Raw genomic sequence first — 17553 nt, 5'->3', positions numbered from 1 at the left:
AGTTTTAAAATGTTTTGCATATGGTAAAATTCACTCTTTCTAGTAAACAATTATGTAAGTTCTGACAAATGCATATAGACCGTAATCATCATCATAATCAAGATAAGAAGAAACAGTTCCAGCACTTCCCAAAATTCCCTATGCCCCTTTGTAGTAAAATTGTTTCCTGATGCCTAGCCCTTGGCAAACACTGATCATTTTCTATCTCTAGAGTTTTGACTTTTTAGGATTGTCATATTGATAGACTCATATAGCATGTAGCCTTTTGAACCTGGATTCTTCCATTGAACATAATGCATTTGAGATTCATCTGTATTGTTTCATGCATCTGCAGTTTATTCCTTTTTATTTCAGAGTGGTACTTCAATTATGGATATACCACAGTTCATTTATCCCTTCACGCATTGAAGGACATTTGGGGTGTTTCTAGTCTTGGTAGTATATGCACAAAGCTGCTATAAATATTAAGCTTCAAACTTCTGAGTGAATATGCTGGTTCAATACCCAGGAGTGGGATTTCTAGGTCATATATATGACCACTCCTAGCTGTATGTTCAACATTATAATAAACTGCTAAACTGTTTTCCAAAGCGACTCTATCATTTCACATTTTCACAGCAATATATGAGTTCCATTTGCTCTATATCCTTGACAGTACATGGTAATGTCAGTATTTTTTTTATTTTAGGTATTCTAATAGCTGTACAGTTAAAACACTACTTTTTAATAAGAAAACATTGGAAATCATTTAGTGTCCACGTATAGATTGGCTGAATAAACTATGGTACATCCAAACAATGGAGTACTATTTAGCAGTAAAAATAGAATGAGAAAGATTTCTATGAACTGATATGGAATAATTTTCAAAATATATTTCAAATAAAAAAACAAAGTACAAAATATACATGTATTATGCTATTAATAATTATGTTGCTTAAGGTAAAATGAAGGGTATACACACAAAAACTAACAACACTCATTACTTACAAAAGGTGGGTAGGAGCAGTGTGGAAAGGATAAGGATGAGAATGGGATTTCACTGAATATATCTTCTTATATAGTTTTGCCTTTGAACCATGTTCATATTTTAAATAGTCAAAAAGTTAAATAAATAAGGATAGTTGAACCCTAAAAAATAATACAAAAAGAAACAAATGAACCTAATTATATATTAATTTGGTAACAATCAAACAGAAGAAAAAAAAATTAGCCAAAAGTGTTTGAACATAGTACTCTGAACTATACAGATTTAGTGGGATACACTGTAGGATCAAAGAACTGTGAAAAAATCTTGAACTTAATAACTTTATTGCTTTTAGTGACATTTGCATAATAATTCTGCAACTATTTTCTGGGTATTATATAATTATCTAAAAGATTAAATATGCTGATACTCTGGAAACCAGAATATTTGCAAATACAAATACAGAATGACAGAAAAGACTTACTACGTTAGATTGGAATTAGAAGTATTAGCTTTAACTCGTGATTTATTTTTTTTAAGTCTACACATTAATGTAGCAGGTATATTTCTTAGCTCTGTCCACAAAAGGGGTATACCTAATGCCCATGTTAGTTTCTAAATATCATTCTCCAGTAAAAGAAATTAGAACTCTCTGAAGAAACGGCTGATGCCAGGGCTAGGGCAGAACCTGGAGTTTCTTGTGGAAAAGAAGAGAAATTAAAGAAAAGAGCAGAGCTCAAAAACTAGATGGATAATTTGGAACAAGTGGAAAATGAAAATGAAAGACAAGATGGAATATAACCCATTGTATATAAAATGATTATCCATGTGCCCATACTAACACTACAAAAAATAAAGGGAGAAAAGGAAAGTTTTTTATAGAAGAATGCTGACTCATAAATGTGAAAGAAATGACAAAAATAGAAAATCACAACATCTTATAACAACCATAGTAACATATGATTCCAGAAAGTGGCATCAATGAGTTCTAAAACCAGTGGGTGACAAGCTGTTAGGGAACAGGATAGTCACATGGTCTAATGTATTACTAATTACAAAGGGGGATGGGTACCTTTATGGTGAAGAAATCTAGTGAACACCATCTTAACCATTGTATGCCTCCAGATGTGATGCAATGAAAAGAACTTAATATTACCTTTGTAATATTCCTGCCAAAAATGATTAACCTGACTCTAGTCATGAGGATATAACGAGATGTACCTAAACAGATGGATATTAAGGGAGACTAAACAAACATAAAAATTAATGTGTAAAATTTGTCTGGATGTGGCTGCAAGGAAAAAAATGAAGGAAAAAAATCTGCTAGAAAGAACATTATTGGAACAACTGGAGATAGTTGTATAAAGGTTTTATATTAAGTGGCAGTGTCACCATCAATGTGAAATTTCCTGATGTAATTACTGTATTGTACTTATGTAGAAGAATGTCATTGTCAGGAAACACAGATTACAGTATTTGGAGTTCCAAATATTATGAATGATGCATGCCACTTTCTTCCAAATGGCTCAGTTTTGGGAGAGAAAAGAAACATACACACACACACACACGCACGCACGCACACACCTATTCTTTCAAAATCAAATTTTTCAGAGAGAGACAGAAAGTGTCAAGTTTTAATAAGTGGACTATTTAAGTGAAGCGTATATGGATACCACATGTGTAACTTTTCTGAAGATGTAAACTTCTTCAAAAGTAAAAGAAAATTTTTAAAAGACGCTATTACAGAAGAGGTAAAATTGAGGGGTCCTTCAGATAAAAGTAGAATGAGGCATTCTTGGCAAGAAGAAGGGGGTAAAGGATTATATTCCACAGTTGCAGTTACTAGCAACTTAGTGCAAGGTGAAGTTTTTTGAATAATCAATGAGAATATAAAAGAGAAATTCTACAAGACCTGAAAAGAGAGGTAGAAGTTTATAATTGAGGCAAATGATTCAAAATAACAGGGCATTTACACCATCATCACAAAAAAAAAAAAAAATGAAAAAAACCTTGAGTTGATGTGAGTCATAATATATCTTTACCAATGGACAGACCTAAAAGATCAAAGACTGGGAATAAGAAAACCAAAACAGAATGTCTAAAGCATGCCATAATGTTTCCATTCAACCTTCTAAATTGTCCTTTTGGTATTTCATTATATATGTGGGCACCTACTTTTCTTTTGACTGCATATGTCCTTAATAGGCCAGCTTTCATTAAGAAGTTTAAAATTCAAAGCCTACAGGTGTCAATGGGTATTGGGATTAAGTGATGGATGCTGGCAATTTTAAATCATATTCTCTTAATACACATAGTTTGTATATGAAATATCAAGGACTATTACTTATTTTTACAAAGCACAACATTATTTTTTTTCACATCAGTGTGGCCCTATCAGTCTGTTTTTTATTTTGCCATTTTTTTGGATAGACACCCAATATAAGCAGTATTATATTTTTGTCATCACATTTAAACCATATCCCTGATGGCAACACTGCTACTCAAGGCCAGTCTATTACTACCATGCTTAGAAAAAAACTAAATTAGAAATCTAGATTTTTATGTGAATCTAATTGACTTGCAGAAGTTGGTGACTAATTTAAAAATTTTTAAGCATTGTGTAGGCCAACAACCCGTATGCAAGCTGTTTCTGGCCCATAGGTCGCCAATCTGCAACCTCTGGTTTAAACTCTAAACTTCTAAAGGCAGCCTTTATTTAAGTTTAAGTTTAAACTCTAAACTTCTAAAGTAGCCTTTAACTTATCGAGGAATGATCCTCATTTTCTGTTACCTTCCTGTCAATAGAAAGTTTTACAATCAATATTTTGAAATTTGGGTCAAATATCACAACCACTATTTTTTACAAGCAATTTGACATAATTATTGTCACTATTTCATAGGTAAGAAAAGGGATGCTGAAATTACATAATTTGTCCCAATGCCACAAAGAAAAAAGCTTGTACATTCTAAAATAAATCATTTTTGTATACTTTCCAAACACCCTGTGTTATGACTAAATTGTGTTATGACTATAATTATGCTCCCCTGCAAATTCCTATGTTGAAGTCCTTAGTTCCAATGTGACTGTATTTGGAGACTGGGCCTTTAAGGAGGCAATTAAAATTAAATGAGATCATAAGAATGGGGTTCTAATTCAACAGGACTGGTATCCTTATAAAAAGAGGAAGACACACATTATAAAAAGAGGATGTAAGCAAAGAAAAAAACTGTATGAGGATACGGCTAGAAGGCAGCTATCTGCAAGCCGAGGAGAGAGGCCTTAGGAGAAACTAACCCTGGTGGAACCTTGATCTTGGACAGCCAGCCTCCAGAAATGTGAGGAAACAGATTTTTGCTTAAATCACCCATTCTCCAGCATTTTGTTATGGTAGCCCTAGCAAATTAATACATCCCGTTACTTCAAAATTACTACAGCACAACAATAATCAAGACATCCCAGAAGGCTTTCTATTACATGGCATTTGTATTTAAATTAACAATTCCCTCCTGTTGATTCTATACTTCAAAAGAGACACCAAAATCTAGAGAAATAAATCTGACATGAATCATTTGGTCAACAAATATTTATGTGACCCATACTCTATGACAAGTGGTGTGGATGACATGGTTACCACTGTTCCTTAACAGTTGGTAAATAAATTAAGAGAGGTACACACTAAAATATGTGACATGTCATAAATGTGGTATCAATGAAGTATTCTAAGAATGCAGAAGCTCTGAAGTAACCTAGAAACAAAGTAGAAAAAATAGGCCCTGCTTTTTCAAACTATTTCTTAATACTGCTTTATTTCAGCAGATTTTTTTTGTTTATAGTAGACGATGTTCATCAGTCCAGGCAAATGTACATTGCCAAAAATTAGATCAACTTATATTTCACCTTTATTCAAAAAAGCACATGGTCATAATGCCACAATAGTAACTATTATATACTGATAGCACTGTATGTACAAGGACTGTGATAAAGGCATTATATACATTATTTCATTCAATCCTCACAACAAGCCTATTCTCAGTAGATATTATCACCCTCCTTCTAAAAACTAATATGTCATCTTGAGGGCTTCCTTGCATTTTATCTTCAAATATCTCAGAATTGATATTCCTGATGAGTCTAGATCCATAAATACATTCTCAATCTAAAATGTTAACTACTTCTAATTTTTTTAAGTTCTATCCAGATATTTAGAGAAGAACATTAACACCTGCATATGCCCACAAGGTGATATTCAATCCCAATTTCCTAAATCATATTTCCATTACAAATCAATTGAATTGGCTGGGCATGGTGGCTCATGCCTATAATCCCAGCACTTTGGGAAGCCAAGGCAGGAGGATCACTTGAAAGCTCAGGAGTTTGAGACCAGCCTGGGCAACATAGTGAAGCCTCATCACTCCCTTTTTTTTTTTTAATCAACTGAATTAAGCTGTTGATCAGAAATGGTTAAATATCAGCAGCTTCATATAGTCCAACCTTAATATATGATTAGTTTTTTTAAAACCAAAAAAACCTCATCTTGTGACTCTTTTATTAGCTTAGCCAATAATAAAATAAAAATGGAGAATTTTACTAGAAATACGTTTCTTTATAACACCCTTCAGCAATCATTAAGAGACTAACTCTTAAACTTCAATAAGCTGAGGGTGTAGAAGAGAAAAAAAGAAAGACTGATTCCTTCAGATGGTTCAACATGTAAGTTGTTTTTTCATTCAAAATGACAATTTACTTTTGAGACTTCATCCTCAGTTCCCTAGGCTGTTAAGTTTTTCCCATTTCTAGTACAAACTTTATTTCAGGTTAACAATGTATTAACTATCTATTTACCATGTGTAGAGCCACGTTCTAGGTGTTTGGCTCTTCCTACCCACCTTATTCCACGATCTCCTCTTATGTATCATTAAGCTAAAGACACAGTAATAGCCTTAAAACGTTATTCAATGAAAAAAATGTATTAAGTATATTTGCACTGAAAGCACAGGAAAGGGTAAAAAGTTCTTCAGAGAGTAAAGAAAGTACCTAAACTTGTTAAACTAGAATTATAAAATTTTATTTAAAATGCTGGTAATACATAAGCAACAGATTTTAGAAAGCAAACTTAACTTTCTCTTCAAGTACTGTATTTATTGCCAGAAAGAAGTTTAAATCATATTTTAAAAAACAATAGAAGACCCAAACATTCATTTGTTTGTTTTATTTATACACTAAAAAAGCTTTGTCATGTTTCCGTATCGTCTTGTAACTCCAAGTGTGCTCCAGGGACCAGGAGCTCCATCCTCATCAGGGACCTTGTTAAAAAACGCAGACTCAGACTCATTCTCAACCTGTATAATCACAATCTGCATTTTAGTATGCTTCCCAGGTGATTCCTATGCACATTAAATGTCAAGAAACATTGTTCGACAACACAGTTCTTAAGTTGGGTCCTAGGGGTAAAATGAATTCCATAAACCCCCTGAAATTTCATGCAAAACATTTTGTGACAGAATATATGTACATTTTACTGGGAAATGACTCCATATATTTTTATCAATCTTTCAAAGTAATTCATGACCCCAAACAGATTAAGAATGACTGCCATACAGGGATTCTATGCCACAGTTACCATGCTTACAGATTAAAAGTCACAATATTCCAAAAACTATGCAGTTCTCAATGAGGTCTGTTGAAGAATGACAAGAATGAAGGTCAGAACGTCACAGTGGGTCATGAAAGACCTTATCTGAAGAATTTATTCACACCATGCAAGAACTATGCCAAGAAACCAGTTTGGAAACATCTAAATAAATAATTCTCTACATGAGGCTTGAGATTAAGAATGTGCACTTGAAGAAGATTCAAACTGAGAAGTAAATAAATATAAGGTAGAATTTTTTTTAAGATAGAATGCCATTAGATGATAGTGAAGTGCCAAATTTTTGTTTTAAGAGCTCAATCAGCAAATCTTTAATATGAATTGCTTGATTTGAGATATGGAACCATTTAAAAATATTAACTTCCAAGTACATTCTTACAGTACTACTTTTATGAGAAACCTCCAACACATTTTACTAGTCTCACTTTCCTCATCTTCTCTGGACCTCACAGGACAAGGCAAAGAAGGAGCATGGCACAAAAATTAAAAGGAACTTACCCAGGATCTTCAACAGGTCAATGATAAAGAATGGTTTCCTTTTATATATCATGGTTTCAATGATATATAAGAACTGTGTATATATTTTATTTTTCATCTTATCATCTAACCATCTCTTCAGGTACTGTATTATCCAAGGGCACAGACTATGTCTAACCCATAAGCCACAGTATCTGACAGAATTCCATCTTCTTCATGGGTACTCAAAATGTAGATTAAAGGAGTTAGTTGGTCCTTCTTGAGACTCATGCTTTATTATGCTACTACTGTGACTGATCATCTGTGATGGAATCTAATATCTGAAAGTTTGTCCTCCAGGGTGGATCCACATCCTAACAAGCCAGTCATTCCAGGCAAGAAGAGAGAATGCTAGAAAATATTCAGGGGAATAAAGTCCCCTCTATCTCTTTCTATCTCCATGAGTCATTAGGCCAATAGTTGGTTCATTTTACTTTAAAGTGGCCCAATAGATAACACTCAAAAGACTTTTCTTAGCTCTATTAAGAGCTATTAAGAGTTCTTGCAATCCATGTGCAATAGGGATAGGATGAAACTTTCAAGCATTATTAACTATTAATGTACTTCATTTACATAATAAACATATCTTAGTACAATATAAACTTTAAAAATGATAAATAAAATTATTCACTTAAATAGCAGAAGTGTGTCCCCTCAATAATGAAACGTATATAAAAGAATGTAGTAGTTTACGGCTGGGTGCGGTGGCTCACGCCTATAATCCCAGCACTTTAGGAGTCCCAGTCGGGTGGATCACGACATCAGGTGATCGAGACCATCCTGGCTAACACGGTGAAACCCCATCTCTACTAAAAAATACAAAAAATTCGCCGGGCGTGGTGGCGGGCGCCTGTAGTCCCAGTTTCTGGGTAGGCAGAGGCAGGAGAATGGCGTGAACCCAGGAGGAGGAGCTTGCAGTGAGCCGAGATCGCACCACTGCACTCCAGCCTGGGCGACAGAGTGAGACTCCACCTCAAAAAAAAAAAGTAGTAGTTTACATTCTTATGAGATAGCTCCTGTTCTATCAAACTTAAATGCTAAGGTTGTAGACATAAAAATAACATCTTTATTTGTTTTTCAGCTCAGTTTAAACATTGCCAATTCAACTTTTGAAGTCAAAGAGGAATAATAATAGAGGCAGGCATAATGACAATAGAGATACATAACAGAAGTCAGCAAGGAAGAGTAATGAAGATAGAACAGAAACCAATGTTTTCTCACCACCCTTTAAGGATCAGGGATTTGTGAAATCCTATGGGGTAGAGACTACTGCCTCTACTTAATAGGTGAAGACACTCAGTTTAACGATTAAACAATTTATCCAAGACTACAAAATTAGGACAAGTTTTGGGGAAGAGAGAAAAGCACGAGGGTAGTAAGGGTATAACAGGAGACAAGTATGGGGAAGAAATAGTGAATCCAGTTTTATCTGGAGAAAGGAAACAAGCACTTACAAAAAAAAAGCCTACTGAGTACAAGAGTAAATGATTCCTTACACATGTCAGTGGCCATTTTAAAAGTAAATGATATGATTATTAATAATTTTTTAAAACTTAAATGGCAGAGCCAGAATTTGAATACAGTCAGTCTGACTCTAAAGCTCATGCTCCTAAACACCACACTCACAAAGAGACATCCAGTTAATGTAAATAATAAATATTTAGAAAAAATTTTAACAGGAAATCTCAAAGGTCATAATAGTTTTATTTTTAAAAACACATTAAACATACTTCTAACAACAAAGAAAGATATAAAAATATGTACTAGCTAAGGCCCTTAATCTTATTCTTCCCTGACAGTGACACAGAACTAATCTATGAGGTTATGAATATGTCACAAAATTCCCAGTTACCCTGTAATCACTCATATATTTATTTCCTCCAGAAATGCACACTCAACTTTCTGGAATCTTTGTGTATTTTCCATCTGAGCCATTTCTCAAGGTAAAGAATCTATTTGTTCACTCTTCAGCTTTTGAAGTAACATTTTTTTGTTTGTCTGGACTAACTGTTGCAGTTTCAGCCGAGGTCACCTAGACCTCCTGTCTCTAGGTAGGTAAACTCTACTCTTCCTTTAATGTAGTTCCCAGTCAGTACAGAATTTAAAAACCCTGAAACTTTTCAAAATAGAGGAGTGAATTTAAAATTTAAATTCTCAAAAAAGTATCAGTATCTAAATTATCTTAGTGTATCTTCAATTTCCTTAAATTGAGCCTTATTTGTATTCAAAATGGTATTTGATATCCAGAAGATCACACAAACTACATTATATGGATAAACTCTTCATCACATCTCAACCATACTATTTAAGCTTAAAAATAGTCTCACTTCCCCACATCAAATGTTACTTACCTCTTCATCATCTTCCTCGTCTTCAACATCCAGAATTCCTGAATCCTGTTCAGACTTGGGACTAGTGCTTTCTATCTCTGTATCAAAGATTATATATGCATCTTTCTTAGATTTCCTCTTGCTACCTATTCTGGGTTGTTGCAAGACGATGTTATCCAGGTTTCTTTGCTGCTGGGCCTAGGATAGAGAAGAACACACACAAATACACCAAAAAGGTGGGGTTAGGGAGAGAGAAAGAAAGAAAAAAGAAGAGAAAAAAAACTTAATTAAGCTTTCAACCAACTTCTAATTTTGAACAAATTGATATCTTAACAAAAATACTACAACAAAAGGCTTTAGTACATAAAGTTTTAGTATCAGATATAAAACCAAACACATTAATGTATACCTTTTTAACCCTGGAGCCATCGTATTTTAACTCATTTTCCAAGTTAACACAGAAAACAGATAATCAGTCAATATTATCATAAGACTTTTCAAATGTATCCATTAAATCATCACAAAAAGAAATCTATACAGTTTTGCCTTAGTAGGCCAGGAGATTAGTGCAAATGCCTAGCATTTATCTCTTACAAGAAAATACCATATTGAGACCATAATGCTTGGAGGAAAAAGGGTGGGGGCTTAGAATTAATTTTAATACATTTAGGCTTAAGAGACTGTTAAAAACAGTTATGTGGATATAAGAGACCAATGAAATATAATCAGGAGAATGAATTATCTTCAGAAAGTGATTTGAACTAAGTAATCCAATAGAATTCCATGACTGTGATCTGTGGAAAGCAGGGTTTTAAAGGGTTTTTTCTTCTGAACCCTAGAAAAGGTAGTATAATCCCTTCAGCTTAAAAAAAAAAAATAGACTGATACGGTGGCATGGTTTCAATAGATACAGAGAAGTAGAAAGTGGGACTATCCAGAGTCAACAACAGAAGCATTAAACCACACATTATTAGAGCTAGAAGTTACCTTAATTGCCACTCAGGAAACTGAGGCTAGAAAACAAAGGATTTGCTTGAAGTCACAAAGCAAGTGAGTGGTAAATCAGAAGCTCAAAGTATGGTCTCCTAAATTTCAAATCAGTGACATTTCCACTACATCAACAGTCCCTCAAAGCATGACCAAAATGTTTCCCAAAAATGAGTTGTGGTCAAATCAACAGGAAATACTACATCCCATGAAGCCTTCTTATAGATATGCAATGCACACTAACAGAATAAAAGCTGGGAGAAGTCCTATTTTAAAGAAACTTGTTTAATTTGGTTTAACCCAGCATGTTCCAAAAACATTTCCCAGGGAACTTTCCTTTTTTCTTTCTTTTAATGTAATATTTGGTATTACCCCAAGATACAAAGCTTGAGAATGTGACCTCTGAAAGTATACATTTCTTAATCAATAGAAGATATTTCTCCTTAGTGGCAAATAGAAATTAGTTCAGGGAAAAAATCAGTCTCCAAATCTTCTGCATAAGGTTAATGAAATGAAGATAAATATAAAGTATAAAAAGTTAGTCCAGGAATGGTGAAATGAGACAATTATAACAAGGCAGAGAAAAACTTCAACTATGTGAACTAGTTTCTGCCAAGAAAATGAAAAGAATCTACATTCCAGAGATTTGAATCAATGGACATACTTGTTTCTCTGCATATCAGCCATTGATATTTTGGTTAGATTTACATAAATACATGGCTTCAGTAACAAACTGAGATAGAGAAGTACCCCAAATCACTTAATTTAGGTTTGTACATAAGACACAATATCCTCCAAGCCTTTCAGAAACCAAGTTAAATAGAATATTCTATTTTTCTCAAAAGTAAGATGTTCTTCCCCACTTACTTCCAATGCAAAATATACAAAAAGGGATCAAGGACTCCGGGGCACAAAGGAAGGTAGAACTTCCTTTAAAACTTTCATCTTTTTAAAAAGCAAACTTTCAACTAGAGAGTGATCATTTGCTCCCTTAACTCTATCCTCTTGCAGTACAGCAAAACCAAATGCTTTCATAAGTCATATTTTATTGAATCCCAAGTTAATTATATTTCCTTCACAATCAATAAAATATTGTCAGTGTTTCAAAAGCAATGAACAAATGAAAGTTATCATCTATTCAAAATGTATGTTATGGTACTGGCAGGAGGTGGTGAAGACTAAATACTGATATAAATATATAAATACATATAATATATATTAAAATGAAAATGTGACATTGAAGTCCATGAAAATTAAAAAAAGAAAAAGCCCTTCAGAGATCTTTTCTAACATGCTATGCTGTTTCATCAAGATCACTGATTCTATCCCTTCAGAGACAATCATTATAACAATGTGGCAAAGAAGCAGCTGAATGACTTCCGATGACTGGGATGGAGTAGAGGGAGAGGGGTACAAGGAATACAAACAGCAGCTAGATCTTAGAAAGCATCTAAGTGTTTTCATTTTCTTAGTTGTTCATTCTATTTGTAAGTAATTTCTACACACTTAACCACCTCTTTCTCAAGAGTACTTCATATATATTCTTCTCTGATTTCCTAATATAGAGAAATTGAGCAAGGTTTATTCCTCAAACACTTATCTCTCAAATCACTGTTTCTACTCTCCCAAAACCCAGTAGCACAGGTCCTGTTTCCTATTACTAACGTGTGTTCCACCATCACCTTATTTCCATCATACCTAAAATGGAACTCATCACCTTCCCATTACAATCCCCCTACCTAATACAGCCAGGCTCTTCTTAAACCACATTTGTTCACCATGTCAATTAGATATAAGGGAAATTGGGGAGGTGGGGAGAGGGATTTAAACAAGTCTAAACTTCATAATCTAACACTTAGATTCCACCATAATGGAAGCTAAACCTAATTTTCCAATGTACTTGCCCAATACCCTCCAAGATGAATCTTCCAATTGGATGAGGCTCTACCTCCTAATACGCTGGGTAAATTTCCACTTCTATATCCTTAGTTATGCCATTTCTTTACCTGATTACCTTTCCTTGCCTCAATCTAACCCTTCCTACAAAACCCAAGTAAAATTCTTCTTCCTTTAGAAAGCCATTTCTCACTGCTCTAACTCATGATGCTTTCTCTCTGTACTCCTACCTTCAGTCAAACATGTGTTAAATGTCTACATGGTACCAAGCGTTGTGTTGCACACTGGTGATACAAAGAAATAAGATGGAGACCCTGACCCCTGAATCTCACATCATACTATTACAGGAAGCAAATCAACAAATAAAAGATAAATATGATAAAAATAAATATGACTTTTCAGAGATAAATGAAAAAAGTAACCATTCCAGAAGAATGAAGCAGCATGAGAAGGACCATGTATGAAAAAAATATTATCCACTCAGGAAACGGCAAGTAACTTTGTACAATTAGAGTATAGGTTATAAAGGAATAACAGGAGATAAAGTTAAAGATGCTATATAAAGCAGTTTCAATGTTTCAGAAACAATGAAAGAATGTAAGCAGGGGAATAATGGATCAGCTTTACAATTCAGACAAACCCTCTAGGAGTCAAGGAGTGGTCAACTGAAAGAAGACAAAGACTGGAAATAGGAAATCTAATAGAGATCACTAAAACAGTCCAAATAACATTATGAGAACTTGAATAAAGGTAGCAACAGATTATAAGAAGCAAAAGTAACAGAATTAACTGACTTAAATGTGGTACATGGAAGAGAAGAAGGAAATAAAAATAACTACAAGGATTCTGGCCTTGATGACTAAACAGTGGGGCCATTCCAAGCAATAGGAACCATGAAAATAGTAAGTTGAATGCAGGATAAAAAAAGATGAGTTCCCTAAACCTGTTGGGTATCCAGGTGAGAATGACAGTAAAGCACCTCAGTGTATACAACTCTTTCAGGATAAGGAAAACACTTTACCATTCTTAGACTGCCCCAAGTCCAGAAAGTGGCATACACATAGTAAATTTAGATATTTATTATATAAAGGCAACAGGTAACAAAATGGAATTCATGTGAAAATGAGATTTGGCCCAATAAAAACTTATAAAAGACTTGACTTGAGTGCTTTTCTACCCATTAGAAGTTAGAGGAGAGCCCACAAGCATGACCTAACCTGGACTGTCAAACTAATTCACTATTAACACTTCTAAAACTGTCAAAGTGTGTCAATGAGGCATCTTACACATGCCATTAAGTAAACATTTATTGTGGAATGCAGCTTCCAGGGCTACCTAGCAATAAGACTCAGAGAGTTAAAAATAATAAGAATCAAAAGCTAAAGGCTCCTGACTTTCTCAACCCAATACTGACCTCTAGTGGATTAGAGGCATACAAACAAATGACCTTTAGAATAAGAAACTAGTTGAAAAGATTTAGGCCTTAGAGGCCTTGGAGGCCAAATATAATTATATAGGCTTCAATAACAGGGGAGAAACAAAGCTTCTTGGAGAAAGATAGGTCTTACTCTGCAACTTATTGATTGGGCAGGTTACTTCTCTGTGCAATGTCCTTATCTATATATAAAAAAAAAGATTAATCAAACCTACCTCAAAGCTGCCACAAGGCTTAAATGAGAAAATACATGTGAAGTCTCTTGAATTAAAACAAACAGACAACAACAACAACAAACAAAAAAAAAGCAAGCTTTACCTATCTTGCCTCTGAAAAAGAAATAAGAATTTTTTTTTTTTTTTTTTTTTTTGGAGACAGGGTCTCACTGTCACCCAGGCTGGAGTGCAGTGGCGCGATATCGGCTCACTGCAACCTCTGCCTCCTGGGTTCAAGCGATTCTCATGCCTCAGCCTCCCAAGCAGCTAGGATTACAGGCACGTGCCACCATGCCTGGCTCTGTTTTTGTATTTTTAGTAGAGACGTGGTTTCACTATGTTGGCCAGGCTGGTCTCGAACTCCTGACCTCAAATGATCCACCCAATTCGGCCTCCCAAAGTGCTGGGATTACAGGCGTGAGCCACCGCACCCGGCCAGGAATCTTGTTTCACTATCTACTATGGAAACATCTGAAACCCAGCAATATTTCTATACATAATAATTAATGACATCTAATATCACTGTATAACAAATTTTGCATTTACATACATTTCAAGTATTATGTTTCTGTAATGGACACCATTAGTGCTCCACTTAAATCCTCTGTTTCACCTCTTATTCCAGCTACCATCAGCAACCAGTTCTGAACAGGCCCGGAAGCATCACATAATGTAACCTGACATCAGGTTACTTGGATACTTGCATACTTGGATACTTACAGTACACTTCTTGCTGCCCGCCCTAGGACTTTTCTAATACCAGAATGTGGAACCCCACAAGAAATACTTAGCACTCCTGCAGCACAATCTGGAAGTAAAACAACCCTTGAAAAGGAGCTGACAGAAATGTTTCTTTGCTTTGTTCCTTCCATAGTCAGTTCCAAAAGTCCTCTCAGAGAGTCCCATGGATTAAGGAACCAGACTGCCCTAGCATTGTACCATTGTATTGACTCTCCCACCTTCTCTTTTCATTCCTCTTAACTCTTACTTCTGTTCCATGAGATCATACAATTGAATAAACCAGTCACATATCAACTCCGCAGGCTAAGAGAAACCAAAGCTACAATAACATCCCATCAACAATACAGTAAAGTGGAATTGTGATCCCTTGTTTAGTGTCTGAAGCCCAAAGGATAACCATGAAAATAAATGTCAAAATCAATATAGGAAGAATCCAAAGATGCCACTTCAAGTCTCACCAAACAAAATTAACTGTAAAAAAGCTGTAGTTTCAAACCAGGGTTTTTTCACACTTATCAGGACTGGCTCTGGACTCCATCTTTCTTTGGCAACCCACTCCAGTATCAGATTCAAACAAACAAACAAAATGAAAACAAAACAAAAAAGTGATTTAAAATGAAGGAAAAAGACCATCTTCAGATAATCTCAAAAAAGTTATTTGTATGTTATTGTACATAGGAATGTGTTTATGTGAACACATGCATGTGTGTTTCAGGCGATATTTTAAAACAAATAAATAGACAAATAGTTTTCTTACACCTTCATCATGACCCAAAGGATTTCCATCAATAAGGTTATTATACTTAGGACCTTTTTTATTTAAATCGAGGAAGGTGGTCACTATGCCATCTTTAAAGTTCTCGTAGTTACCCCAGGCCCAAGCAGATCTCCAAGTTCCTCGAGCACTCATCTCCTGGACAAGGAGTTTGGGTTGCCTCCACCTCCCGCACCCCACCCCTGCTGGCCAAGGCAGAGAACTTGGGACCAAGATTTCCCTGCTCCACACCTAGGCATACCTCTGGGCACTTGGTGGCCCCCCACTGGATTCTCCTTCAGCACTAGTGCTCGTGCCTTCCACTGGCGGACCTGTAAGTGGGCCTGTTGGGTCTGACCCCTCTCATCTTACCCATCACTCCCCTAACCCCCAGGGCAAAGCTGGGAGCTGAGACCAGGGTGCACTCCACAGATCAGACCATTGCCTGAGGCAACAGAGAGCTTCTCCCAATAAACAAGGGTCAGATATATACCCAACCACATTGGGCACAATCAGCACTGACCCATATGCACCACCTACTGGCTTGCAAGTTCAATCACAAACTCAATATAAAATCTGCGGACAGAAGTTCATAGGCCATAGAAGAAAAGCCAAAAGACCCTGCCCAACATTCTCTGTAGTTATAGGCCTTAGGGAGGGTGAAAGAGAAGGGGAAATATATATATATGGGCAAAAAATAAAAATTTAAAAATTCTATCCACACAAAAATGATTACAGGCCAGGAGCAGTGGCTTATGCCTGGCTATAATCCCAGCACTTTGGGAGGCCAAGGTGGGCTGACTGCTTGAGCTCAGGAGTTCCAGACCAGCCTGGGCAACATGGAGAAACTCCATCTCTAACCACAAAAAAAAAAAAAAAAAAAAAAAAAGCTGGGCACCTGTGGCTGTGATCCCAGCTATTCTGGAGGCTGGGATGGGAGGATCACTTAATTTCAGGAGGCGGAGGATGCAGTAAGCTGAGATCATACCACTACACTCCAGCCTGGGTGATAAAGTGAGTCTTTGTCTCCAAAATAGAAAAGAATTACAGAATTTTTTTTTTTTTTTTTTTTTTTTTTTTGAGATGGAGTTTCACTCTTGTTGCCCAGGTTGGAGAGAAATGGCACAATCTTGGCTCACTGCAACCTCCACCTCCCAGGTTCAAGCAAAGAATTACAGAAATTAGAAGTCTCAATGTCTCCAGCTGAGAAGGAAGCAGTACAAATATTCTGGCACCATGAAAAATCTGAATGTAGTGACACCACCATAGGATCGCACAGGCTCTCCAGCAATGGTTCCTAACCAAAATGGAAATTTAAAATTTAGGGTTGGGGAGTGATGGGTAAGATGGGAGGGGTCAGCAGGCCCACCTACAGGTCCCCCAATTGGCCAGGCTGATCTCTTCTTTAACAAATAAAGAATTCAAAATGGATTGCAAAGAAGCTCAATGACATCTAAGAAAAGGTTGAAAATCAACACAAAGAAACTTCTAAATTAATCAAGGAAATGAAGAGAAAGATAAATACATTAAAAGAAATTAATTAGAGCTTCTGGAATTGACAAACTCACTTAGAGAATTTCAAAATACAACAGAAAGTTTTAGCAATAGGCTGGACAAAGTGGAAGAAAGAATTTCAGACCTTAAAGACCAGTCTTTAACCTAACCCAGTCAGACAAAAATAAAGAAAAAATAATTTTTAAAAATGAACAAAGTCTTCAAGAACTATGAGATTATGTAAAACAACCAAACCTATGAATTACTGGCATTCCTAAGAGTGAAGAAGAAAAAGTCAACAACCTGGGAAACATATTTCAGGGAATAATTATAGGTAACCTCCCTAATCTCACTGGAGAGGTAAACATACAGATATTAAAAATCCAAAGAACACCTGCAAGATACTACACAACATGAACATCATCAAGGCATATAGTCAACACACTATCCAAGGTCAGCTCTGAAAGAAAAATCTTGACAGTAACTAGAGAAAAAGGTCATATCACATACAAAAGAATACCCATGAGGCTAACAGTGAACTTCTCAGTAGAAATTTTACAAGACAGGAGA

The 17553-nt window shown here is 35.5% G+C and overlaps 1 protein-coding gene across 4 annotated transcripts in view; it reads right to left on the bottom strand.

Annotated features, from left to right (window-relative positions):
• Positions 1 to 17553, bottom strand: part of EXOC6B (exocyst complex component 6B) — a 660637-nt gene that overhangs the window by 401361 nt on the left and 241723 nt on the right. For all 4 annotated transcript variants that reach the window (XM_054545544.2, XM_024241893.3, XM_063713219.1 and 1 more), the window contains 1 exon segment: positions 9483 to 9659. In XM_054545544.2, the coding sequence (XP_054401519.1) occupies positions 9483 to 9659 (177 nt within the window).

Source organism: Pongo abelii, chromosome 12, assembly GCF_028885655.2.
Source record: "Pongo abelii isolate AG06213 chromosome 12, NHGRI_mPonAbe1-v2.0_pri, whole genome shotgun sequence".
Classification (NCBI taxonomy): Eukaryota; Metazoa; Chordata; class Mammalia; order Primates; family Hominidae; genus Pongo; species Pongo abelii.
Note: the sequence above shows the minus strand (reverse complement) of the source record. Positions and strands in the feature narration are given on the sequence as shown.